Source organism: Squalius cephalus, assembly GCF_949319135.1.
Source record: "Squalius cephalus genome assembly, chromosome: 25".
Lineage (NCBI taxonomy): Eukaryota > Metazoa > Chordata > Actinopteri > Cypriniformes > Leuciscidae > Squalius > Squalius cephalus.
The window spans coordinates 21907752-21935622 of NC_137146.1; the positions used below are offsets into that span (position 1 = coordinate 21907752).

General features: G+C 34.6%; 1 protein-coding gene across 1 annotated transcript; it reads right to left on the reverse strand.

Moving 5' to 3' along the window:
* Positions 1-1493: 1493 nt before the first annotated feature.
* LOC307153918 (receptor-type tyrosine-protein phosphatase H-like) lies at positions 1494-27723 on the reverse strand. Its single transcript, XM_079863713.1, has 18 exons — positions 27401-27723; positions 15887-16157; positions 15162-15419; positions 13955-14212; positions 12190-12453; positions 11451-11711; positions 10741-10974; positions 10385-10648; positions 9333-9429; positions 9182-9226; positions 8830-8911; positions 8567-8657; positions 7703-7776; positions 7477-7614; positions 7080-7202; positions 5056-5216; positions 4340-4475; positions 1494-1733 (listed from the first exon to the last, which is right to left on the reverse strand). The coding sequence occupies exons 1-18, from the start codon at positions 27446-27448 to the stop codon at positions 1587-1589; spliced, it is 2952 nt and encodes a 983-aa protein (XP_079719839.1). The 5' UTR covers positions 27449-27723; the 3' UTR covers positions 1494-1586.
* Positions 27724-27871: the final 148 nt, after the last annotated feature.

Consider the following 27871-nt stretch of genomic DNA (forward strand, 5'->3'; position numbering starts at 1 on the left):
TAACGTGATCTGGAATTTTTCGTGAAGGCAAACGTTTTCCACATGCAGATTTCGCAACGGGTTCAAGTTGGTCACATGACTTTGCAGCGTTGATTTACATGTTATGCCTGATTTGAAAGTGACTGAAATTAGACTGAATTAGTGTCTGAAATTTCACTAATTTGACCGCTCCTTAAACCTAAAATCTGGATTTTTTATTTTTATTTTTTTTTGTCTTTCTGTGGAATACAAAAGTATTAAGAAATACGAAATGTTTGAATAATCTTTATGTGTCCGTTTCATACAACAATGGTTCACAGTAACCATGACAAACAAACAAATCTTTCCTTCCCCTGCAGTTCTCAAACATCATTCTCTATTTCACATACAGATTTGAAAATTATTTAAATCAGGGGGTGCCCAATCCTGTTCCTGGAGATCTACCTTCCTGCAAAATCAGCTTCAAATCTGATTAAACACACCTGGTCTACGTACTTATTTTTAATTATTAATAATTTCACAACCGCTAAAAAAGTTTGTATATGTTCTATATAGTATGAATGTAATCCGGGCGTACTACATTCACCGTGTTGTCATTGTGATATACCAGGGTCAGTTGGCGCTTCACTGCCAATCATAAATCTTCTCCCATGGCCTCATGGGATAGTAAAGTGTCCATTGTATGCACACTTCAGAATCTCCCCGGTAGTAGTTGGTCTTCTGGTACTTTTTATCTACTATTTTATGAGTACTGGGACATATTTATTTTGTCACACACTGTTTATCACCTACTATATAGCTGGGAAGTGTATGATTTCAGCCATAATCTTCAGGAATGCTTGATAATGACATACAGGTTTAAAATACTGGTAGGAACAGGATTGAGCAACCCTGATGTAAATAATGACTATTTTGTCATTAGACAAACTATTATTTTAAAGCTTGTTAAGTGACAGACAGCTGAGAATACAGTTACTGGCATAATACAAAAATATAGTGGAAAAATACTTTAATTGATGATCATGTTTTTTTTACCATTCATAATTGTTGGCCATGGTTTTTAGCATTCATCTGAAACAAATCAAATTCAACTTCTATTAAATAGTCCTTCTTGTATTTAAATTTTAACATAGCAAATTTCTCATTGTTTAAAAGTAATGTGCAAAATAAGCAGCATACAGCTCAAGCATTAAAAACACTAACAAAAAAAAATTAAACAAGGCTATATACACAGCTATTTAGATAAATAAAGTCTGGCAGTTAAGTTGAAATGGTAAACTCTTAGTGCTTTAGCTGAGGCTCAAAATCTATCTTTCAGTCCTGTTAGCAGTAGAATGTTATTATTATTATTATTAATATTATTACTATTTTAAATAAAATAATTATAATAACAAATGCACATAACATATGGTGTGAAATATTTCATTCAAGTTGTTGAAAGTCATGCTCAAAAAAATATACTAATGTGGCTTCAAGATTGTACTGACAAATTCCATGACTTTTGATCATGGATCATGTTTTTGATCTTATGTTACTATTATAAGAACACGGTTTTGCTAACCACACATGAATTATGTTACATTTTAAGATGTTATTCTATTTTTTTCTCATATGTTACTTCCGTTTTCATATTTTCTTAACGCGATTGCGTTGACGTAGATCATGTCTGTGTTTTCATATAGAGGCTCTGGCTGAGCCACGACTTTGGGTTTCAGAGAGTCCATGATGCACTGGTGCAGGAACACGTACTGAGACTGTAAGAGACAGAGAGGAGAAGCGTAAGACACTTGAAGAGGGTGAAAGGTGTCTACCACACAGGGATACACATCTCTTAGTCTTAATTTCCAAGTGATAATATTATTGTCCTTATACCAAAGTTTTTAAATGGCCTTCAAAACTCAATAAAAAGAAGCATGCCTTGAGAACATTTGTAAATAAAAGCCTGGTTTCACAGACAAGGCTTAGATTAAGCCAGGATTAGGCCTTAGTTAATTTAGAACATTTAAGTAGCTTTTATAAACGGGCCATAGAAAAAAAAAAGGGAAAAAAAACATTACTGGTGTGATTCTTGAGACAAAACAATGGCACTTACATATTTTAAGATAAAATATTGCTTTCAAGTTGCTTTCAGTTAAAAGAGTTCAAACATGCATTTTAGTCTGGGACTATAGGCTTAAGCCTTGTCTGTGAAACAGGGCAATTTACTATGTTATTGCATTTTGCAATGAATTCTAGGAGCTGCTGTCAAGTTGTCAAACTTAAGGGGTACTTCAACACTGGCAAAATGGGCTTTCAATAAAATGTGTCTGCCTATGCAGTCGAAAACAGGTGTTATTTTGTTATCTTTTTCTGGAAATCGTTGCTACCTGATTAGTAAAACTTTCCAAGGCCACTCCCACCAGCCTGCTATGCTTACCAGAGTCAAATATACCCTTGCTTTAGTAGGAAATACTTCTTAGAAAACTTTTAGTCATAATGGTATCGACTTGTAGTGTTCCCGGGAGCAGGAATTTAAAAACATTTAGTGGGACTCGGAGGGAGTTACTATCGGTTTCCAGTGATGTAGGCAGTGGCGGCAAAGAATTGGTAATATGGAGAGAACGTTGTGATGGACAATCTGAAAAACCTCTGTGTTTGTACTTAAAGGGGGGGTACCATGGTGTTTCATGTATTCAGAGTTGTTTACAGTGTTAAAGAGATGGATTCTCATGTTAAACATGGGCAAAGTTTAAAAAAAATATAATTTGGATGAATAACGGAGAATTTCTGTGCTGAAAATCTTACTTCCGGGTTGGTACAAGTTTCGGCTGGGGTTTTTTTTATCGTGGATCTAATGACATAGATAAGAGTGGAACTCCTTATATGAGCATTTCTCTCGGAAAAGCGCGCCCGCGCGCACGTCGACCAGAGGAGAACGAGACCGCGCACATCAACAGGAAATCATCGGCAGCCAGCGCTGCATAGGATTTGTTCAAGAATGTCTCCAAAAAAGTGTGTTTTTGGATGTGAGGGAAAGCTTACCGTGTCCAGCTTTCCAAAGAACCCAGTGTTACAGGAACAGTGGATGCGTTTGTTTTTCCGGGGCAGCAACGGAGTGTAGGAAGTGCGGTTGTGTGTTCTGGCCATTTCAGTGACGAATGTTTTATTAACAAGGCTCAGGTCGATGCTGGATTTGCAAATCGTTTGCTATTAAAACGTGGAGTGGTCCCAGTGATAAAAGACCCCCATTCATGTAAGTACAACTGGATCAGATTTCTGTCTTTTGCTGGAAATCAAGCACTACCGCTTGACTCTATAGCTCCGCCTCCAGGACCTCGGCTTTTTCCGGAGAGAATCGGAAAGCTGTATTTTTCTTTTATAAATTTAATAAAACTAAACACTTTTTTGAGATATTAAGGATGCACTACTACTCTATAGGTACTCAAGATTAACATGAGATTAGGTGAAACTGTGCATGTTATGTACCCTTTAACATTTCAAACTGGATGACTACGAACACAACATATTTTTACGCCAAATGTCGCTTACAGGTAAGAAAGCAGTTGCCACAGTGTTTCCGTTTTTAACTCTTATATGTTAATAACCCTATATTAATCCGACTGCCTGTGGGCAGGGATACAAAAATGTAGTAAAATCTAGTTTTAACAAAGCCCAGGCGGACTTTCTCAGTCCAGGTAACACCGAGAACGAGTAAGCATTGTTCATTTACATACCGACATTGGAACCATACAGAGCGAGTTGTAAATTGGCAAAGTTACACTTTAATTTTAGCGTTTTACCTGAATTGCTTGTCTTGACCTATTTTTTGTCTATATTTTTCATATAAGCCTAGTTATATTTATTTTATTGCTATTTAAATTGGTGGTTTCATTTCATGTTGCTTAGTTATTGAATATTGTGTCATAGCTGCTGAACTTTACTCATTGGCATGAGTGCTGGAAAGGCCACTTTTGATGAAGTAAAAAACAAAAAGCCAAAATTGTATATCCCAATGCACACTAAATATTAGGATATTAACCTTATAAAAAAAAGTAGCCAGTTAAGTAGTTTAAATAATTGTAGCATTATTCATGATATAGTTAAAAATATACAATCTCCCAAATTGTAATTTATTTTTTTAAGGTAAAATTCTGGTGTCCACAGCTGCCATTTTTCACAATTGTTAAGTCTCTATAAATTGCTTTTTTTTAACAGGTGTTTGAATCCTCCAGGAAGTAAGCCATAACTCAAATAAATTCATCATTATCATAATAATCACCACAACAATAATAATAATACACAGACCCAATTCTATGCCAGATTGCCAATGAACCCCTCCAACCGCAGTACATTTTACCATCATGGATTGAAACAGTGTTACCTCAGTTTGCACCATAAGTGGCCGGCAGAGTCTCATTTGCTGGACGAACGCTGCAATGCCCACTGCCTTTTCTCTGTCCAGCTGCTGCAGAAGAACGTCCAGTGCGATCAGTGTACCTGTCCGGCCCACTCCAGCACTAGAGGAAGACGAGGACGATAAACATTTGCTTTAATTAAGCAGTTTGTTTAATAATGCTGTGAGCTCTCTGAATCAGTGTGACTCATTATTGGTGTCAAGTTAAAGGGTTAGTTCACCCAGAAATGAAAATTCTGTCAGTAATTACTCACACTCATGTTGTTCCAACCCTGTAAGACTTTCGTTCTTATCTTTGGAACACAAATTAAGATATTTTATATATATTAAGAAAATATATAGTTGAATAAAGTCATTATTTTTGTTTTGTTTTTGCGCACAAAAATAATTCTCGTCACTTGATAAACTAAAGGTTGAGCCACTGTAGTCACTTGGACTATTTTAACAATGTCTTTACTAACTTTTCTGGACCGGCAGATGCAATTACCTAGCAGCCTATGAAGGAGTGAGACAGCTCTCAGATTTCATCAAAAATACCTTAATTTGTGTTCCGAAGATGAACGAAAGTCTTACGGGGTTGGAACAACATGAGGGTGAGTAGGCTAATTGCTGACAGAATTTTCATTTTTGGTTGAACTAACCCTTTAATGTTTGAGTTGGGTTTTAAAGTGAGTAGTGGTCACCTGCAGTGTACGACTGTTGGCCCTGCAGAGAAGGAATTCTCCATGTGCTGACGGACATGTCCTCTGAACTTGATCAGCTCCTCTGTGCCAAAGGGAACGCCATGATCTGGCCACGCTGTGAAGTGGAAGTGCTTCAATGTTCGTGTCTCTGAGGTGCTTTTCTATTACGTACAAAAAAAATGGACAGAAATAGATTGTCTTAAGGTTACCTGACCATGGATGCTTTCTGTTATTCATAAGTTATCACAAGGTGAATGTGATTTTACCAAGTACAACGTGTTCCTTGATCAACATCTTTGTTGATCCTGGAACAACATTTCAATCAGCCAGTCAGATGTCAAGTTTAGGCTTACAACCAGGGTTAGGTGCTTCTACATCAGTGTTATTCACCCATCATTTACCTCTGATTTTAGGGATAAGTTATTAGTAAGGATAGGGTTAGGACTAAGTTTTCGGACAGGAGTGTTGTTCCAGGATCAACAAAAAAATGTTGATCCAGGAACATGTCTGTCTTGGCAAAATCAGTGACCCATATCACAAAGAATCTGATTTTTCTTTTATCTTTTGAAATAAAATAGTTCAATATCATTTAAAAACATATAATAACCTTTGTAACTTAAAACTTCCTCACAAATCACAATTTTAAAGTAAGCTGCAAAAGAGCTTGTGAAACCTCGACAAGTTTGTGAAATCACATACATCCACATTTACACATCAATGCTATTATTATTCCTAAACACCAGATGAACTAAAAATAAGTGTAAAATATGGTATGTCGAAGCTATATTGCTATTTCTGACTGTGTGCAGCTCTGCAGATCCTACTGAAGGCTCCCAAAGAACGAGCGCATCATTTTTCTCTCATGAGCATTTCGTTTTTAACAAGATTCCTAAATGTACCAGTTTCAGCGGCACAGTTTAGCACAGATGTTTTAGCTAAAATATGTCACAATGCAATAATGGCAATGTGATGAACAACGTTGGGGGTAGCGCATTACAAGCAACTTAATTTACATAATCAGATTACTTTTTCAAGTAACTAGTAAAATATCGGAGTTACATTTTCAAATAAGTAACGCAAGTTCCTTTGTTTTCCCATTTATTGACTGAGACCTCTCCTGTCGCCATGTTGAGAGAAATCAGAAGTAAGTGCTGAGACGTTGTGTGTGCTGTGTGATGCTTATTGTAGTTCTAGACTAAATGTGATCATGCATTTACTCATCTTACTTGCACAAAAACAGATTCAGTAATCCTCAAAATGAATAAAAAAAGTGAAATGCAAACTCAATTTAACGCAAACCTTCAATAATTAAATATTAAATAATATCTAATATACTTAATTGCCCGGTTTCACAGACTAGGCTTAAGCCTAGTCCCAGACTAAAATTCATGTTTGAGCTTACTTAACATTTTATATCTTAAAATATGTCAGTGCCATTGTTTTGTCTTAAGATGCACACCAGGCAAGTTTATAAAAGCTATTAAATGTCTTAATTTAACCAAAGCCAGGTGTATTACTTTTAAAGTAACTTTCCCCAACAATGACAAAGAATGAGGCGGTTGTTAAATTTGATGTCACACTTCACCGTTTCTGGGTCCAAACGCTCTATCAGATCCAAACAAGTAATGCTAATATACACTCACGGTGTATACATGGACACAGAAAAAGAATTCAGTATGTCACGTGGATATTCACACAACAGCAAACCTTCAGAGGGAAAAGTGCTGCTGCTTATATTACATGTGAAGGGGGTGTTTCTAAAAGTTGTGAAATAATATAAAAAATGGGCAGGGTCAGAGAGAATTTAGATTTTTTTTTTTTTAAATGTTACAAAAACTAAATTACAAATAGTTTGGCCCTCCAGAAAACACTAATATCATAATCAATGCATTTCATCGGTGGTGGTTGAGGAGATTTCCTCCTTCCATATGTAAAGCACTTTGAGTACCTAGAAAAGCGCTATATTAATGTAATGAATTATTATTATTTTATTGTCACAAAAAAGAGCGATAGAAATATCTCACATTTTTGACATTAAGTTCTCGCAGAGTCCAACTTTGAGCTTTATCCTCTGATTTCACAGTCACAATCAGGTTTCCATAGAGACACGACGAGTTGTCCAGTGGCCAGTACTGCTCACACTTGACCTAGGGGAGTTCAAAAGTTATATCAGACAAAAAAATAAAAATAAAAACATTTAAAAAATAACTGCACCAGATGCAGATGGCAAATCTGCTGTGGTGTTGAAAACTATAGAAGGTTTAGATCCAGACCACTCTGTGTGAAACAGTTACACGTAACTGGATTAAAAATGCAAAACAAACATTGCATTAAACTTGATGCAACAAGAATGTAGCATAATACTGTTCACTATATGATGTACAGTTTCATATACTGTTTAAAAAAATAACATAACCTTACCCTTCCACTCTCAGTGCAATTGGTAACCATGACAATGGCCTGTGACCTTTTCTCCCACACCATTCTCCAGAAGTCATTGACGGTGGATGGCAGCGGACCTTGAGCAGCGATGTACTGTTTGCTTACATTACCGTATCCCTGATATACACATAAACATCATAAACAAACATCAGTCCACCAGGGGCATTTTACAGCTGATGTTAACTATATATATTGCACAACTTACAGGCATGTAGCTGGCATTAATATAATCAGAATCTTCTTCATCATTTACAGTGAGATGCACTCTGGAGGAGTCATCTAAAGAGAGAGAGAGAGAAGGATAAAATGACTTCCAAGACAGAAAATCTATGTGGTAATATTGTGTGTGTGTGTGTGTGTGTGTGGTCCTGGTTCGTTAAATGCCCCCACAAACCACAAAGATAGTAATACCAATCATTTTTTACCTTGTGGGGACTTTTTTTTTTTTTTTTGGTCCCATGAGGAAAACAGCTTATAAATCATATTAAATAATATTATTTTGCAAATATAAAATGCAAATGTTTTCTGTGTTGTGTTAATGGAGGGTTAGGGAATAGAATAGTGCCATTGATAGTGTGTTACTCATTTGTTCCTGTGTAGTTATTCATTAATGATGGAACAGTATTCTAAAGTGTTATCTATATACTGTTCATACATTATAAAATTAATTGTCTATGGAAAGTCCCCATACAATGTGTGTGTGTGTGTGTGTGCTTGTTTATATGATTTATGTGGACACATATTTGTATAATGACATGGGTATTACACTGTTATTACAATGTAAATGTGGTTTATGAGGACATCGTAATTAATATGGCTTAAAAACATACTAAACAATGTTTTATTAAATATGTAAAAATACAAAGGTTTTCTGTGATGGGTAGATTTAGGGGTTGGGTTAGTGTAGGGGAATAGAATATACAGTTTGTACAGTATAAAAATCATTACGCCTATGGAATGCCCTTATAATGATAGGTTCACCAGTATGTATTGTGTGTGTGTGTGTGTGTGTGTGTGTGTGTGTGTGTGTGTGTGTGTGTGTGTGTGTGTGTGAACACAAAACACTCACAAGGTAAAACATTTGAAAATCGGTTTTTGTCCTTGTTTTCAAGCAGAATAGCCGCAGCACTTGACTGTTCTATACCCACTGAACTCAAGTCCTGTTAAAGACATGTCCAATAAAAACATACTCAACAAACACTGTAAATTTTCAAAATTAACTTGATGACTCTTACATGTAAGCAGAAAGACTCTCAGTTCTCAGTGTTTGAATACTTTGCAACAGCAATTACAAAAAATGTTACCCTTGTATTTCATATTTGCTAACCCTACCTCATATTCCTCACTGAAACCTCTATTCTCATCACAACTCATGTTTTGAAAATGTTCAGGAAATTTATCCACGGGGATCGGTCTGAAAAACATTTCACAATTGTTGGTTTTCATACTATAATAACATAATATACAATGGCCCCAACAGCATGTGGACACTTAATGCACACTTAAAACTAAAAGTCTGATTGAAATTGCATTAGATGATAAACTATTCAATACATAAAGTTGTGGACATCATTGACATCCATTGTATGGAGAGAAAAAGAAAAAAAACTATCCCTTTAAGTGTGACTTAACTGTCCAAAAGCTGCAATAAAAAATAAATAAAAATTAGAAGTGTTACACATACTTGTAGTTTTTTTTTGTCACTTTTGACTCTGGTGGTTTGGAACTTCTAAAGATGAGAAAAGACATTAAAGATACAACTAATACAGCTTCTATTGCATTTTAATATAAAATAAACCCATAATCCTTGATAACTTGATAAATCAAGATCATACTTATTACGCATTGCAGAACCATAGCGGAGCCATAAATAGACTGCAGCACATATAATGATGACCAACAGGAAAAACACAAGGACACCTGCTATAACGCCTGCAGAACACAGACAGAAACAAACAGTGAACATGTCAATACATAGGTCAACTATGTGACAGCTTAGTATCTCAAAGATTTAAAGGAATATCGCAGGTTAAATTCAAGGTGAAGCGCTATTCAACTGAAGCCTGATTATGGAAGCCCATTTCCACCACAAGAAAAACAAAAAATCATGCTCTGGTAAATCATAATTATGAGATAAAAATTCAAAATGATGACATACAATGTTGAATTTAATGACAAAATTATGCTAATAATGACAAGTCTGAATCTGCCATCACAAATTTCAAGAACTAGTTTGACTTCTTGGTATCATGAACTACTGTAGCATTTATTAATCTTGCTGAATGTTAATGTTAGGCTACGTCCTATTCCTCTTTCAGTTTTGGCTGATTCTCTGAGAAGATAAACCTGCTCAACTGATCCCAATGCTGCTGATATCCACATATCATTGATAAGCTCAGATTGATATATTGCTGAGAACTTACACTTAAATGACTGACATTGTACGTTCACAAAAAAAAAGTTGTTCATTGTCAGTTTATGATATAATGCATTAATTAGTGTTCACATTTTAAAATTCTGCGCTAAATTACTATGGGTAGGTTTAAAATATAAGTACTGTGTAAAAGCATGTATGTACACAATAAGTGCATTATATCAAAAGATTAATTTAGATGTTAGTACATAGTAGTTAAAGACACCTATAAAGTGGGACCTCTAAGTCTTCTTACGTCACATGATAGCAACTGTTTGAAAAATATGCCAAAATTTAAGTAATTATTCAGTGAAAATTCCATGAGAGCTCATGACATGGAATATGAGGGTGTGTAATAATGACAGAACATTCATTTTAGATTAACCATTCCTTTAAGTTGTATTTAACCTGAGATATTTCTGTAGATTAAAGCCCATCTTATAGCCTATTAAACACATTTAGACCTTATTTTACCTCTTGGATCAGTTTGACAGTCGAGTGGTTCTGTTTTACTCTTCATGGCTCCAGAGAATGATGTCGCTTCCACTCTGTACCATTGGGCAGCTTGCAGGCTCCTCACCTCGTGTCTTGGTGATGCGTTTGAACTAAGGTTGATCTGTTGTCCACCAACGTCCACCTGCACCACATCCACAACTCCATATGGACGATCCCAAATTACAGCCAGACCATATCCTCCAGAAAAATAATCACAGCGAAGACCAAGTACAGTATTTGGAACTAGTTTGAAAGAGAAACAGAAGGATAGTAAAACAAAGAAATGATGCTGAATATCGGCCAGTCACAGTCCAAAACAGAGCATGTAAACTCACTTAACGTCAGGAGATGTGAGCACTGTAGGAGTCTCTGTTGGTCCAAATGAAACCACAGTGAGACATTGTAGCTTCCTCCAGGATAAAGCTCTTGCAGATTCACCATGTTGTTCACTACAGGGAGACGTTCAACATTGGCGGTTCCGTTTTCAGCTGTTACATTTGTGCTACCATTCACTGTAGCGTTTATCGTTGAATTGGTGACGTCCCACTTAAAGGACTCACAGTTAATGGCTGCAGAAACACAAAAACATGTCAGCTGGAGTCTTAATCTTGGGGTCTTAAAAATATTTTTTTAAATCCAAATTGGATATGCACAAAAATGCAACACTATTAACTAACAATGAGCAAATACATTTATTATTCTTTATTAACGTTAGTCAAAAAACAAAAATGAAATAAAATTGTTCACTTTTAGTTCATGTGAGCTCAGGGCCATCAAATCATATTAACAGATATAACTTTTAATTTTAATATTCTATTACTAAATGTAGTAATGAACAAACTAATATTAATAAATGCCTTTTTTTTTTTTTTTTTTTTTTATTAAACCTTATTGTAAAGTGTTACCAAAATATTGTATATAGAGTTCAAGCATTAATAACCACTCAAGTCAATTCTTTCCATGACTAGCAAGACGCGCTCAATTAAAACTCATTATTTGCTTTTCAAATAAGTAGCTAAATCAGAGTAATGCTATCAAAACTTACTGGTGATGCTCTTGATGGCGAACCCATTTTTTTGACCATTCACCTGAGTGAAGAGAGTAAAATTGTATACTGTCCCTGGTGTGAGGGTTGAGTAAACATGTGTATACTCATTTCCCTCAGAAGATCCACTGAAATGGTTCTCGCTTCCATGACTGTCAAGCAAGATGTAGTCGTAGATGTTCTTTTCGTTCAACTTACTCCATTTGATAATCAACTGTGTCAGTGATCGAGTGACTTTGACTTCAGTTACGCGAGATAGACCTGTGAAGAGATACATTTTCCACAAGAGTTGATGGTAATTAATATAAATACTGTAGAATATAAGGTAAATTCCTCTCAAATTCATCACTGATAATTTGGTACATGGCAGGGTTGTGCACCATTCAGTATTGAGTTGACAATCTGAATTTGAACTGAGGCAAACAGAATGAAGAATTGAAATACAAAATGGAACTTTATTTCATAATTAAAACTGAATGAAATCGAAAGAAATTCACAAAACTGCTGTCAGATCAATATGTAATTATTTACAAGTCTTGTCTTGGACAAATTAAATCCTTCTGTTGTGTTGAATGTCCTTAAACTGCATTTAAAGTAAATTTCAATTCGAAATCATGTGTGTTGTAGCAAATTCAAAAGCCAAATCATGAAACGAATGCAAGCTGATTCTTTCATTTTGACTTTTGCCCAACCCTGCTAATGTGGTCCATTATTATAATGCAAAGAATAGGAGACTTACTCGTGGTGTGATTGAAGTTGTATCCAGTACTTTTCACATCAAAAAACTCTGTGTACAGAGTGAAGCTGTAGCTTGTTGCAGGAATTAAATCATATATATGACATGTAACCTCATTCCCTTCTGCAATGATATTAATTTTTTCATGTGATGTTTTGTTGTATTCAAGAGAATAGTTGTATGTTTGGTTGCTTGTCTTCCATTGTAAGATCACGTAGGTGTCATTGAAATCCTCCACTATTAGTGGATCTGCAACATTAGATGGCACTGAAACAAAAGCAGATATAGTGAGATTTGTCAAGTGTAGTTAAAAACGCACAAATCCAAATAGAATAAACAGTATTTTAATTAACAGGGAGAATATGCAGGAGAATCAGAACAGCAACCACACAATGACACAAACAAGGCAGAACAAACAACTAGGGTTTAGCTACACAGGGAGAGTTAATAAACCAGAAAAGAAACAGGTGCGAGATTAATCAGAAACTAATGACCAACACGGGTAAAACAGGAGCAGGGAAGACAAAACCAAACCACAATGAACCTAAACAGGAAAAAGATTAATCCTCACAAGATATGTTATACAACAAGCCCATCATTTACTGAGTTAGTAAATTAATAATCAGAGGGATTAAGCACATTAATGGAACTCTTAACTCTGCGACAACAACCAGCATATTTTTTAAATTATTGCTGACAACTGGGGCCAGATTGAGGCCAGTTGCCCTTTCGGCACAATGAAAATGTCACAGAAAATGTTACATTCATTGATCTTGGACATCAATGAGGACAGAACTTTTTTTACGCCTTGCAAACTTAAACACTGGTGTTTCAAATTCAGCTGATTTGTCACCAAGATAATGTTATGCAGCTTGTCAACACTGACAAAGGTTTTGTCGAAATTGCACAAATTATTTGGTCTTGGAAGCATCAGTAAAACTGCAAACCAATAAGGAAGTGTTTCTATGATTGACACTGTTGTTGCAAATTCAGCTAATTTGTCACCAAGATAGGTTATCTAGCTTGTTAAAACTGACAACGGCTTCTTGGAAGCATCTGTAAAACTGTAAAACAATTAGGAAGTGTTTCTATGATTTTTAGTGAATTTATAGAGTTTCATTATAGTTTTATCATTTTCATCTTGTTGCAAATAAACAACTTTTTTTTTTTATTATTCAAAGAAAATATTTTTTTTGTTAAGAAAAGTTAAGTGATAGAAAATATTTCTGTAACACTTCAGTTTATGGTCCAATTCTCACTATTAACTATTTGCTTATTAGCATGCATATTACCAGGCTATTGACTGCTTATTAGAACTTATAAAGCACATATTAATTCTGCATTTCCATATTCTACATCCCTTAATCTTACCCAATACCTAAATTGAACAACTACCTTACTAACTTTTAGTAATTAGGAGTTTATTAAGGCAAAAGTCATAGTTAATTAATAGTGAGAATTGGACCCTAATCTAAAGTGTGACCAATATTTCTAGCAAATATAAAACTGCACTGCTAAAACTTAAAATTGATCATTGTTTTGTGGTGGGGCCAGTGAAAATATTGGCAGGGCAAGTAAAAATTCAGGTTACACAGTGTATACAGTGAATTGCATCCTAATTAAGAATTTCAGCAATGTTTCTGTTATTATTCCAGCATGTGAACAGGAATCTGAGATAAATGTCAAAGACACAGATGTGACACCCTCAACCTAAACCAACACAGCACGTGTCAGTGTTGGTTGACTGAAATTATGCACTGAGACTTACCGGTTACATTGGAGAAGTTGTATCCACTGCTCTTCACTCCTTCAAACACAGTATAGAGTGTAAATGAGTATTCAGTCCCTGGAGACAGAGACGTGACCTTATATTCCACTAAAGAATCAGTTATAGGTATTGTCTCGTTTTTATCCCAGTTGTTCAGCTCATAAGTGTAATCGTCACGGTTGTCGACTTTTTCCCATTGTAATGTTATATTAGTCTCTTCCCGATCGACGACCAAAACACTCCCAACATTAGATGGAGCTGAAGAAGAAAGAGACAGAAATGTAATATTTTCTTAACACCTGTTGATATCCACCTGTCCATCAATTAATACCATTCAGTTCCTTCACTGACTGGCAGTTACTGTATTGTGGCCGCAGACAGTAGTTGGAAATCACATCTACAAATGTCTGAATGTCTTTGCATTACATAAAAAAATCAAGAAAACAGCATTTATTTTTAAAGACTGAACAAGCACATCTTTCATATTAGATATTACAGTATACAATATAACCACTTTGTGTTCGTGCAACGTAAGTGGATCATGTTGACAGTTAATGTGATGAACTGTGTGAGGTTAGTGCATTTGGGCAAATTCCAAATGGCGTTTTTGTGTCTTTGAAGGGCACTTTTGGAAGGGGAAGTCATTAATAAGGGCGTTCCAAATGACAGCGAACACCTGAATCCCTTCAGGAAGGGCCCTTTCCACAAAACGGTTAGTAAAGGGTACATGCAACGTCACATCAAGGAAGTAATCTTATTGTTTATGGTCATATGACCCAAACAATAAGACATATAAACAGAATCATTTAAGTTCTTTTGTTATGTTTGGGATATATTACAAGCATTTTGTTATACATTTCATTTGATGTTTAATAAATAAGTTACAATATGTTTAATAGTAGATACGTTAGGTAAATGTGACTACATGCAGGGCCTAAAGAAGAGACGGCAAGTTTTAAACTTATATTTGTTTGCATCCATTGAAACATCCATTGTGTGTAATTCTTTATGCCTTGTAAAATGAAACCGTTCTCTGTGATGCATTTTACACTGGGGTTAAATTTTTGACAGTAAAAATTCAGCAAGATTACACATTGTATAAAGAATTGCATCCTAATTCAGAATCTGAGAGAAATGTCAGAAGCAGTTGTTTTGTCTGTCACACAGACTTTGGTCTTTGCGACAGACCAGATGTTTTGAGACTCACCGGTTACATTGGAGAAGTTGTATCCACTGCTCTTCACTCCTTCAAACACAGTATAGAGTGTAAATGAGTATTCAGTCCCTGGAAACAGAGATGTGACCTTATGTTCCACTAAAGAATCAGTTGGTTTTGGAGGCTCGTCTTTATCCCAGTTTTTCAGCTCATAAGTGTAATCGTCACGGTTGTCGACTTTTTCCCATTGTAATGTTATATCAGACTCTTTCCGATCGACGACCGAAACACTCCCAACATTAGATGGAACTGAAGAAGAAAGAGACAGAAATTGGCCTGTTAGAAATCACATCTACAAATGTCTGTATGTTTTTGCATTATTCCAAAAAAAAATCAAGAAATCAATATTTATTTTAAAGAGAGACTGAACAAGCACATCTTTCAAATCACATTAGATAATGGAACCACTTTGTATTGTTCTGAACTACTGTGAGAGCCTGTGTGAAGCTCTAGCAACATTTGTGTACAACATGCTGGTTCTCAAATCTGAATGCAATATTGTCAATCATTGAAGTTCTCACAAATAAGCAGTGCTTACATATCTATATTCCTTATATACATGCATAACTTAATTTAAAATAAAATTTAAAGGCATTTCATTTAAATAATATATAGTCTATTTAAATTTTAATGTAGAACTTTATATTACCACAATTCTTAAGTCAATCTACAGAGAAAACACTTCATATATTCAAAAACCTTAATGACTCACTTACCAGTTACAGCCCAGAAATGAAATCCATCGCTCTGAATCCCCCCAAGCATAGTGTAAATTGTAAAGGAATAATTAAATCCAGGAGACAGAGATGAGACGTTATAAGTTACAAGATCTTCTTCTGTTACATTGATCAGACTGATTTCGCTTCTGCTGTTCATCAGTTTATAACTGTAACTTCTGTTGCTGTCGACTATATCCCATTGGAATGTTAAGTAAGTCCCTCCTCGAGCAGTTACTGAAACATTTTTAACATCAGCGGGTTTTTGTCCCTAAGGGGAAGAAATTACATTCATTATATAATCAAATATTCTATGAAGAAACAAAATTTCAAAACAATCATTGTGTTAATAAATTCTAGATATTCCAGCAAACTAACATTGTCATATAAAAATGAGAGTGATAAATTCAGTGGTTTTCAATCCTGGTCCTATATATGGAGCCACTGCTCTGCACATTTTGTACGTTTCCCTCATCAGTCACACCCAATTCAACTCTTGGAGTCTCTACTTTTCAACCAACGAGATGAATCAGGGGACATGCAATATGTGAAGAGGTGGGGGTCCCCATGCAGGACAGCTTTGTGAAGCACTGATATAAAATATGGGCACACATAAACTAACAACACACAAATAAAGATTTACAATTTTCAATTGTATGATAAAATTTAATCAAATTTAATTGAATAATCCTTAAGTATTATTCATATTGTGAATTAAGAAAAAAAAAAAAAAAAACTTTCGTATAAATCTTAATGGAGCAAGGGGTTATTAAAAATAACCCCATCAAGGCCAGCAAGGAAACTTGGAGACAAATCCATCTTATCTTATCACATCACAAGTCTTTGTCCAGGTTTTTGCAAGTCTTTGTTGCTTCATCCTAATGTGCAATCATTAAACCCATATTACACCTCTCTTAGAATATCTTCAAGCTGCCAAGTTTAAGCAAAGACTGTGGGTGCTTCTCAAATGGAAGACTGCATCCTAAGGCTGACCTTCATTGACCAGTGCTATGAGGCTTCCTCCTCAACACTAAACACAATGTCACACTTTATTTTAGATGGCTTTAACTACTATTTTTTAATATTTCTTTTTTACTACTATTTTTAATAATTGTATTGTTTCAAGTGGTTTATTAATTCTACCGAATATAAAATGTGAATAAATCGTTTATCATCAAGCGCTGTGATCAAGTGCCGTCGAAGACCGTCTCAATTTGAAGGATCCTCGGAAGGCAGCCTTCGTTTTTGCGTCTTTCATTCAGCAATATTTGAAGGATACATCACGTGTATCCTTCACATCCTCTAATTACCACAATCCTTTATACACATTCCAAATATTAGATCCTAATACAGGATCTAATAAAAAAAAATACATAATACACTGTTAAAAAAAAAAAAAACACCCCTAAACTTAAAAACTTAAGGTCAGTTGCTACCTTAAAATGTTTAAGGATATTTAAACTGGATGTTCATTTCAGCTCTTTAAAAAAAAAAAAAAAAAGTTGAATCTTGTATAATTGAAAAAAATTAAGTTGAAATTGGATACATTTTAAAAATGAGGGTAGTTTAATGAAAAAACATGACTTACTGATCATATCAGTTTTAAAGTGTAGTTTTAATTATTAATTGCATCAGAAAGTCAGTTGATACAAAGATTTTTATTAGACAGTATTTTTTCCAAAATTAAGATAAATAGTATCTTCGGGCAGGGAGCAGGAAACCTTTGTAACGTAGCCATGCACACTTACTAGCCCATCTTATTAGTGTTCAGTGCTGAGGAGGACTCTAAAGCAGCCTTCAGATTGAGAAGCATCCTATGAATGGAAGCAATAAAATGGCGGCTTTATGGTCTCATCTACAAAATAAAATGGCCAATTGCCAATAGACCGTTTGGGAGCTGACGTCAAAGTTACACCATTTTGTACTCATCGTGGTGGCAGAAAAACAGGTAATAAGTGAGAACGGGCAAAATGAAAAAAATGTCTTGTTGTGCCTTTGGATGTCAGAAATGGAATGCAAAAGAAGATGATCTTAATTTTTATAGAATACCATGGTTGAAGAGACCCATTTAAAGCTAAACACAGACGTTTATGATTGCAAGCATTAAACGAACAGATTGGACTGATAAAACCTGCAATGATTAGTCTACTATTAAACCATCAATTTGATATAAACAAATAGGTCTACATATGCGGTTCATAGGTGACAGAATGTATTAGCCCTACAGTTACCGCATGAAATATTTAAACCTATAAAATCTGTATCTCCCAATTCTGACTTTTTCCTCACAGTTGCGTGTTTATATCTCCCAATTCTGACTTTATATATCTCGCAATTGTCAATTCGGAGAAAAAAGGACAGAATAACGAGTTTATAGCTCACAATTAATATTTTCCTTCACAGAAATGTGAGATGTAAACTCAAAATTACGTTTATTGTGTATACTTGGAGTAACAAGGATGGCTCTAGACGTTCTATGATTGATTTTTGGCTTGTCTCTAACCATTTTGATGGGAACAATATTTCTGTTAATGTCATGGCAACACCATTAACTGACCATAAGGCCATATTAATCCAAATTAATATTTCTCCAAACACAAATTGTAACAAGTATCATTCATATTGGAAAATGAATAGTTCTTTGCTTTGAAAGAACTCATTAATTATTATTGGATTAAAGCCAAAAAGGAAGGGTTGTTTAGTCAAAATTGGGAACTATTAAAATTTGAAATTGGAAAATATTTGAGGAAGTTTAGTAGCGCATTAGTCAAATCACAACATCTTGTGGAAGAGAAAGTTGTTAGTGAAATCTTATCCATTTCTAACATTCCCACTGTGGACCTGTTGGAAGGACAGAGACTGCGTCAAACAGAGCTGCAAAATGAGCTTGTACAGAATGCAAGCACAAGGAGCCTTTATTCGATCAAGGCAGAAATGGTTAGAGCATGGAGAGCAGATGTCTGCTTATTTTTTTTAACTTGAAAAGTCGAGGGCTAAACTAAATTCTGTTTCTAAAATGAATATTAATGGATCTATTACAGATCATTTTTACATAATTTCTAGCTTTTGCTATGTTACTCTAATTTATTCACTTCTAAATTCAGTGAGTATAATATGACATCTTTTTGTAAACAAAGAATGTAAAAACAATAACAGAAGTGGACCAAAAGTTATGTGATTTCCCAATAACTGTTACGGAAATTAAGCAAGCTATTGAACGTTTAAAATGTAATAAATCACCCGGTAACGATGGAATTACTACTGAGTTCTATAAGCAGTTTTCTGAGATTCTTGCCCCGTTTCTTTTTGAAGTACTCTGAAAGCTTAAAGTGCTCACAACTTCCTACAACCATGACACAAGGTATAATTTGTTTGATTCCATAAGCCCAAGAAAGATTTGTTGCTTATTGATAATTGGAGACCCATTAGTCTGTTGAATAATGACTATTGCTCATGTCTTTGCTCAAAGGTTCAAATTAGTATTAGATTCCATTATTGACAAAAATCAATCTGGGTTTATGAGAAACAGACATACATTTCATAATATCAGACTTATTTTTGATCTTATTGATTATTCTGACCTAAAAGATGATGGATTTATATTTTTCAAAGCCTTTGATTCTGTTGAGCATCCTTTTATGTTTTACTGTGTAGTAGAACACTTTGGGTTTGGGGCTTATTTCTGTAATGCCATGAAAACTCTTCATGCAGGTGGAAACATTTCTGTGAAATTAAATAATGGCACTACACAAAGATTTGATCTGGAAAGAGGAGTTAAACAAGGTTGCCCAGTTTCTGTTTACCTCTTTCTCATTGTTGCTCAGGCATTTTATCACTTCATTAAATCATGCAACATAAAAGGAATTCAAGTTGAAGAGAGAAGTGTCCTTATAAGTCAGTTGGCTGATGACACAGCTCTTTTCTTGAAAAATGTTGATCAAATTCAGTCAGCTGTCAAGATCATTGATTTTTTTTCCAGCACCTCAGGTATCTGCCTTAATTTACAAAAATGTGAACTGTTTGCTTTAAAAAGTTGCCATGCCAGAACAATTTGTAATATTCCTGTAAAGGATGCTCCAACTTATTTGGGTATTACTAAAAATGAGCAGGAGAGAATCTCACAAACTTTTGACCCTGTGATTAAAAAAGTAAAGAACAGATTTAATATTTGGTTACAGAAGGACGTGTCTTTGCTCTACAGAAGGACAACAAAAGGTTGTGTTTTGCTGGCTAAAGCAGAAGGCATTTCTAGGCTTACTTATGTAGCTACCTCGATATATTCAGATAATAAAATAAATAAGATAATTGATCAAATAATGCTGAACTTTGTGGAAAAACCCCAAATATATTATATTAGAAAATCTGTAATTGTTAATTCATATAATGGTGGTGTCACGATGCGGTAGAAACGGGGAGGAAGCAGGATCCACATGCAGCACACTTTATTCAATAAACTGAACACAATACAAAGACTCAGACCAGGAACAGGACTCAGGAGCAGTACAACCAACATCGACAGTAACACCACAAGAACTCACAAAGACTGGACTAAAACACAGGGCTTAAATACAAGGCCAAACAAGCTAAACAAGATAACAAGGGGGCGTGGCTAATCTGGAGACTAATAAACATGAAAAGACAGGGGAACACAGACTGAAATCACAACAGGTGGGCTTGATTATTTCGATTTTTCTATTTTAAATAACACCTTCAAAATTAACTGGTTGAAATATTTTCAAAAAAACCCACTAAACTCGTTTTTTGACCAACTTGGTGGCCTTTCATTTTTTGCTTATGTTTGATTATAGAATCGAAAAACTTCCAGTTAAACTGTCAGCTTTTCACAGGCAAGCACTTTTGGCTTGGAAGTTAATTTACAAGCATCATTTTTCACCACATAATTATTACATCTGGAATAATTGTAATATTTTGTACAAGCATAAAGAGTATATATTTTTGAAAACTTGGTTTGACGAGGGTATCTTTTTGGTTGGACAGTTGTTGAATTATCATATTTAATGACTTATGATGAGTCCCTTTCATACTTCAACTTCCCTGTTTCCCCTAAACAATTTTCCTCTGTAATTGGTGCTATTGTTGTCTCTTTATGTAGAGGTATTTCATACTCTAAATGTGTGTCTCTTTTCTGTGAGATGATAGGTTCTGTGGTAAAATTTGTTTTTTGACAAGCAAAAATAATAATAAGGTTATACGTTCCCTTTTTCAAAAGGAAGTAGTGAGTAAACCACATGTCATTTCCAATTGGTAAAGGTTTATTGGACCTATTAATTGGAGTAAGGTCTGGCTGTTACCTTATAAATATATTATTACAAATAAGGTCAAGGAAATTTCATTTAAGATATTGCACAAATTTTACCCCGCTAAACATTTTCTATCCAAGTTTAACAAAGACATAGATGTAAATTGTTCATTTTGTTTCTTGCAACCAGAAACATACCTCATATTTTTTTGGCACTGTCAATATACAAAGAGGTTACTGTGGGAAGTTTCTAAATTTATAAATGACAAATTGGAATGCAACTTTTCTTTTGTTATACGAACATGTAATATTTGTTTTGTTTTTTTTCAAATATGAAAAGAGTCTGGAAAATGAAGCGTATATTATTAATCTTGTGATTATATTTGTTAAATTTCATATTCATCAGAAACCTCTTTTTTCTGTGGTATTGAAAGAAATAGAAAATTAAATGGTTTCCATTAAGGACAGTACGAACAAAAATGCTGTTCAAACCATTCATTTATTGAAAACATTTAAGAAGCCTTTTATTGTTTGTTTGGTCTATTATTTAGTTTTGTTTTTACGCACTTTCTTGTATTTTATATTTTTGTATCCTTAACCCTGGCATTTTCTTTCTTTTTTTTTTCTTTCTTTTTTTCTGTTTTATAATTGTTGTTCAAGCAATAAAAAAAAAAAAAAAAAAAATCATGCTTAGGGTTGCACATGCGCATTGACTGACCTGAAATATACACTTTTTAATGTAGTTTGAGCTTAAGATTCATGTCAGATTTTATTGCTGATTTGAAAGTTATTGAAATTGAGTTTGGCAAGCAGTTTTTGACATTTTGTTATTTCCTCATTAAAGTAGATAGGAGTCGGTCTTGCACTCCTGAAATCAGCTGAAGACATAACTTTTCCATGAGCACTTGGCTAACATCTGATGATGCACTTAATCTTAATATATATATATATATTCATATTTTCATGAGTAAGAAATATCGGTAATATTATCACTATCTGTAAAATATCACTTTTCAATAAGGTTCCAATAAGTTAACTTCAGTCAATGCCTAAACTAACAATACATTTGTTACAGTATGTATTAATCTTTGCTAACAAAGTTAATAAAAATACAACTAGTCATTGTTAATTCATGTCAGCTCAGATCCATTAAATAATAATGATTTTTAAAATGTATTATAAATGTTGAAATTAACATTACCTAAGATTAATAAAGGCTTTAGAAGTATTCATTAGGGTTAATTAGTTTAGGCCTGGTTCACAGACAGGGTTCAGATTAAGTCAGGATTTGGACTTGGTTCAGTTAGGACATTTAAATAGCTTTTATAAACGTGCCCTAGGACAAAAAAAAGATTAATGATATCATCTTGAGACAAAACAATGGCACTGACATATTTTAAGATCTGTCAGTACAAGTTGCTTTCGGTTAAGACAGCTTAAACATGCATTTAGACTAGGCTTAAGACTTAATTTTCTGCGAAACTGGGGGGTAGTTTAGTAATGTTCACAAATGAAAGCTTATTTGTAAAGTGTTACCAAAATATCACTAGAATTACTCAGATGAACTCTTTAAAGTTCATTTAGGTCATTTTATTACAAACACAATCAAATGTTCAAAATGTGTTTACTTGTGACAAATGCAAATTGAAATCGCAATATCGCTAATATACATGTAAAACCAAACACAAAAGCCATTGTGTGAATGACGTCTGATGTTTCATGACACTGAGCTACACAAATGCGCACAGTGGTATAGCACATAAACTACAGTAAAATATATTTGCATAATATTACCAACAGCTTATCATCAACTATATGCTAAACATCTCTTTTTCCATTTGACATTTCAAAACTGTCTTGTCTAAAAGTAAATGTTAACCACCTATCTGGACGTGTCACTGAAACAATCTATATCTAGTACTGAATGATTCTCTTTGACAAGCTACCGTAACATGGAAGTCATTTTGAAAACAGCACAAGGAAAGATGTTGACACAACAAATCACTATCGCATGATGAAAATAGCGCATGATGATCTGACAGCTTGTTTGAAAGTACTAAAAAGTTTAGTCGCCTCTTCTCATTCACTATTGTATAAGCATTTTCGAAATACTAGGATCATAAAAAGTGGAGGTATATGAGTTATTTAGAACATTATGTAGAATTATGTACACACACAAATGAATAATCTTGTACTTCAGCTTCTTCAAAACAGCCACCCTTTACAAAATCAGTTTATTCTCTCATCCAGCATCATGAAGTGAATCCTGAGATGCTTTTTTTAAGTATTGAAAGAGTCCCATTATGCTGGACACTTCACTATCTGAGAACCTGTTTCAGAAGAGCCAACTAAATAAAATATTATATTGCATCATAAGATGTTTTTTTCTTTAAAAGAGTTCTTTGTGTTTAGAATAAATGGCCTGATTGAAAATTACAGCGCATCCAGTATATTTAGTCATAAAATGATTACATTCTGTTTTAAATGCCTTCTGCACCGAAAGAGCATAAAAGGTCACTATAGACAATAAAGTTATAACCATTACAGTAAGACCTTATTACAGCTGAATCATAACAGATACAGAATTCCTGGCTATCATTTATATTCAGGACTTTGGACTGGGATGGTATTTCAGGAGTGAAACATTAGACCCATAAATATAAAATATGAATCCACAGAATTTTGATCTCAACACATGCCATTTAGATGGGCACAAAAACATGAAAAATGTACTTACAATAAAAATAAATACAGTATTTTGTATCTTGAAAATACACAAAATTTATGTAAAATTGGCCATCCAGTGAAATATCACTATTAGGCTGAGATATATCTGGACCTATTCTTAATGCAAAGAACAATATTTAACAAATTATTATAGAAATGTCTCTTTACTGCTTCCCTTGCCTAGCAGGAAATAAGAAATCACAAACACACACACACACACACACACACACACACACACACACACACACACACACACACACACACACACACACACACAAAAAAAACTTTTCTTGAACTATGTAACAATGTAACAAATTTGCATAATGTCAGTCAATGGTCTTCATTGGCTGCCCGCGAACAACGTCTATTTTGGAAGAGTTTGGCTCATGTTTTTGACATGTCGAGAAGACGCTGTTTTCAACGCTGCAAATCCACTTTGCATGCACTTCAAAAGGATGAGGACTCGAATTGATACGGAAAACTCCATACTGTTCACATCAAGAGCTGAAGAAGCTCCGACACGCGCTGTAAGCGGCAGACCAATCACAACAGACACGGGCCTTCTGACCAATCAGAGCAGAGTAGTCTCGCGGAAACGAGGGGTTTAAAGGATTAGTTCACTTCAGAATTAAAATGTCCTGATAATTTACTCACCTCCACGTCATCCAAGAAAGATGTTCATGTCTTTCTTTCTTCAGTCGAAAAGAAATGAAGGTTTTTGAGGAAAACATTCCAGGATTTTTCTCCATAGTGGACTTTAACGACAACTTTGTCGAAATCGCAGTTTCAATGCAGCTTCAAAGGGCTCTACACGATCCCAGTCGAGGAATAAGGGTCTTATCTAGTGAAATGATTGGTCATTTTCTAAAAAAAACAAACATTTATATTCTTTTTAACCACAAATGCTCATCTTGCACTATAGCTGCGATACGTCATGCATTACCTAATCACGTTGAAAGGTCACGAATATTACGGTTCAAAAAGGTAGAGTAGAGTAGGGCGAAAAACTCCATCTAATTTTCTCCTCCAACTTCAAAATTGTCCAACATCATTGTTTTACCTTTTATTTTCTTTCTTTTAAATGGCGTTTAACTTAGTCTTTACACGTTCGCTTTGTAAACACTAGGTCTGTACTTCCGCCTACGTCACACGTGACCTTTCAACATGATTATGTAATGTGTGGCGCATCACAGCTAGTGCAAGATGAGCATTTGTGGTTAGAAAGTATATAAATGTTTGTTTTTTTTAGAAAATGGCCGGTCGTTTCGCTAGATAAGACCCTTATCCTCGACTAGGATCGCGTAGAGCCCTTTGAAGCTGCATTGAAACTGCAATTTCGACCATCAAACCGTTGGTTGCCATTAAAGTCCACTATATGGAGAAAAATCCTGGAATGTTTTCCTCAAAAACCTTCATTTCTTTTCAACTGAAGAAAGAAAGACATGAATATCTTAGATGATGTGGGGGGTGAGTCAATTATCAGGAAATGTTTATTCTGAAGTGAACTAATCCTTTAAGAGGAAATTGAAACTACGAACGAATCATTTTAAACTCTTTGAGAAAATATTGGAGTTTTTTTTTTTTTTTTTTTTACCTTGGATGCATGTAAACTTATTACAATAAGAGGCAAAATTAGTAACCTTTAAAAAAGCACAAAAGGGGTGCTTCAATTATGTTTTTTTTTTGTTGTTGTTGTTTTGCAACAAGTAGAATCAACCATCACATCCTCACCTTACCTTACTCCCAGAACTTTTTGACTTGATTCAATTTCAGATTTGATTCGAAGGATGGATTCCAAACTAATATTTCCATTATTTTGTTGTGTGAGATAGATTATGTGTGATTTTTAAGGACCGTTTAAACCAGTGTGGGCCAGTTGCATCACTACAAATACTGAAACTTGAACCGATAATGAAAAGTTGAATTGTGAAAATAACACGTCAAATTGTGAAAATGTGATTCATTGTGGCGCCTCAATGAGTAGTACTGTCGCCTCTGAACAGAAAGTTCCCAGACTGAAACGCTGCGACTGGCAACCCAACAAGGGACAGGTGGCTTGGAAAATGGATGGATGGATGGCATATTCATTGTTCATGAAGTCATAATGAAGTCATAGTTTCATTCCATAGTGATAAATGTAATACAAAAAGATGCGCAAATTGATAGTATGAATTATAAATAGTTAACAAATAATATCTGTCAGGCAAATAATATAATTTCTAGTAAGACAATACAAATATATAATCCTAATTAAATCAGAAACAGTCAAGTTGCAAACACTGTGTGAACAATTGATGTCTGGATTAGCTTTTATATTAGTTGATTATTTGCCCTATACGGTTACACTTTATTTCGATAGTCAACTTTAGACATTCTACTAACTATAAGTAACTTTTCAACTACATGTCAACTAACTCTCATTAGAGTATTAGTAGACTGTTGGGTTAGGTGTTAGGGTTCGGATTAGGAGAACAAGTTGACTTGTAGTTGCCAAGTTACTTATAGTCAGTAAAATGTCTGTTGGTGGACCAACAAAATAAAGTGTTAGCAAATATTAAGCAGACAGTCTACTAATCCTCTATTGACAGTTAGTTGACATGTTGCTGCAAAGTTACTTATAGTTAGAAGAATGTCTAAAGTGGACTATTGAAATAAAGTGTTACCTGCACTACTGTTAAATTGGCTCTTCTGAAGACTTAATTACTTGGGGTGGACTCGACTTCAAACCTTGGACTCGACTCTCAATTCTGAATGCCTCGGAATTGAAAAATCGCTTCTTTTTTTTGGAATCGAGTCCAACCCTACTTCATATTTTCTGGCGGAAATTTCAGTAACCCAGTGTTAGATGCCCATGTGCAAGAAAATTGGGGTTGTCTGAACTAAACAAATACAAATTACACTTATTTGTTTGTTTTCAAACCCTATAAAATACAAACAGTATTTTATATTTCAAATGCACACACACACACACACACACACACACACACACACACACACACACACACACACTACAGTTCAAAAGTTTGGTATGTGTCAAAAATATCAGTATCATTACTCATCACTGCAAACCAGCTTATCATTCTAATATGCTGATTCATTGCTCAAGAAACATTTCTTATTACCATCAGTATGAAAAACTACTCTTTTAATGAAACCACAATACTTTTTTGATGAAAGGAAAGTTCAAAAGATCAACATTTATTTGAAATAGAAATCTTTTGTAACATTATAGTCGGTATGTCAGTTTGGTCAAATTAATGAACGCTTGCTGAATAAAAGTATTATTTAAAAAAAAAAACATTACTGTTCCTAAACTTTTATTAACCTTTTGCCAAGGCCATTGTGAGTATACTTGAAGAGTAACATTAACTCTTAGTTTCCCTTTGTATTTATACAAGTCTTTAAGTCTTTATAAACAGAGCTAATCTTTGACTTCGATATGCTTCGATCGCTGGTATCGTCCACAGGTGTATGTGTCATGTTGCATATGGAGTATAGAGTAAGAGTATAGAGTAAGAGTGACTTACCAATGCATAAACAGCACACAGCAAAACTAAAGTCAAAACTCGTTCCATGATCAACCCGGTATGTAGTCAAAGTAAACAGCTTTTCCTAATTAACCCTTACATTCAAAATTTGTTTCTGAAAGAACTAGTCAAGCCTGTTGGCACTACAGCGTTCACACATGACAGCTTTAGTGTGTATTTAGTCTCTAAACTCTTGGTTTCTGTCGCTTCTCTCTGCCTCTGTTCCCTCTCTGCTGACTGATAATGACTTGTTTTATTGCCACTTCTCCTTTTTCTCATGACGGGAAAACAATGTACAACAACCTTTGTCCTACCTTTAACCAAAGTTCTTCCTTATTTTAAAACTCCTCCTTTTTATTCTTTCCCAACTATTTATAACTCACTTGTTCTCTCTCTTTAAATGCACCTCACCCTCCCCTGTGCTTTATTATTACAGTAGGTTGGCTTTCACTTATTTTATTTTATTTTTTA

Bases quoted from the DNA above. Each gene is read 5' to 3' on its own strand.
- LOC307153918 (XM_079863713.1), bottom strand. From the start codon at position 27,448: ATGGAACGAGTTTTGACTTTAGTTTTGCTGTGTGCTGTTTATGCATTG. The intron at 12,454-13,954 runs GTAAGTCTCAGT...CTTTTGTTTCAG, and splicing joins CAACTTCTCCAATGTAACCG to TGCCATCTAATGTTGCAGAT. The intron at 10,975-11,450 runs GTAAGTTTTGAT...GTGTTTCTGCAG, and splicing joins CGCCATCAAGAGCATCACCA to CCATTAACTGTGAGTCCTTT.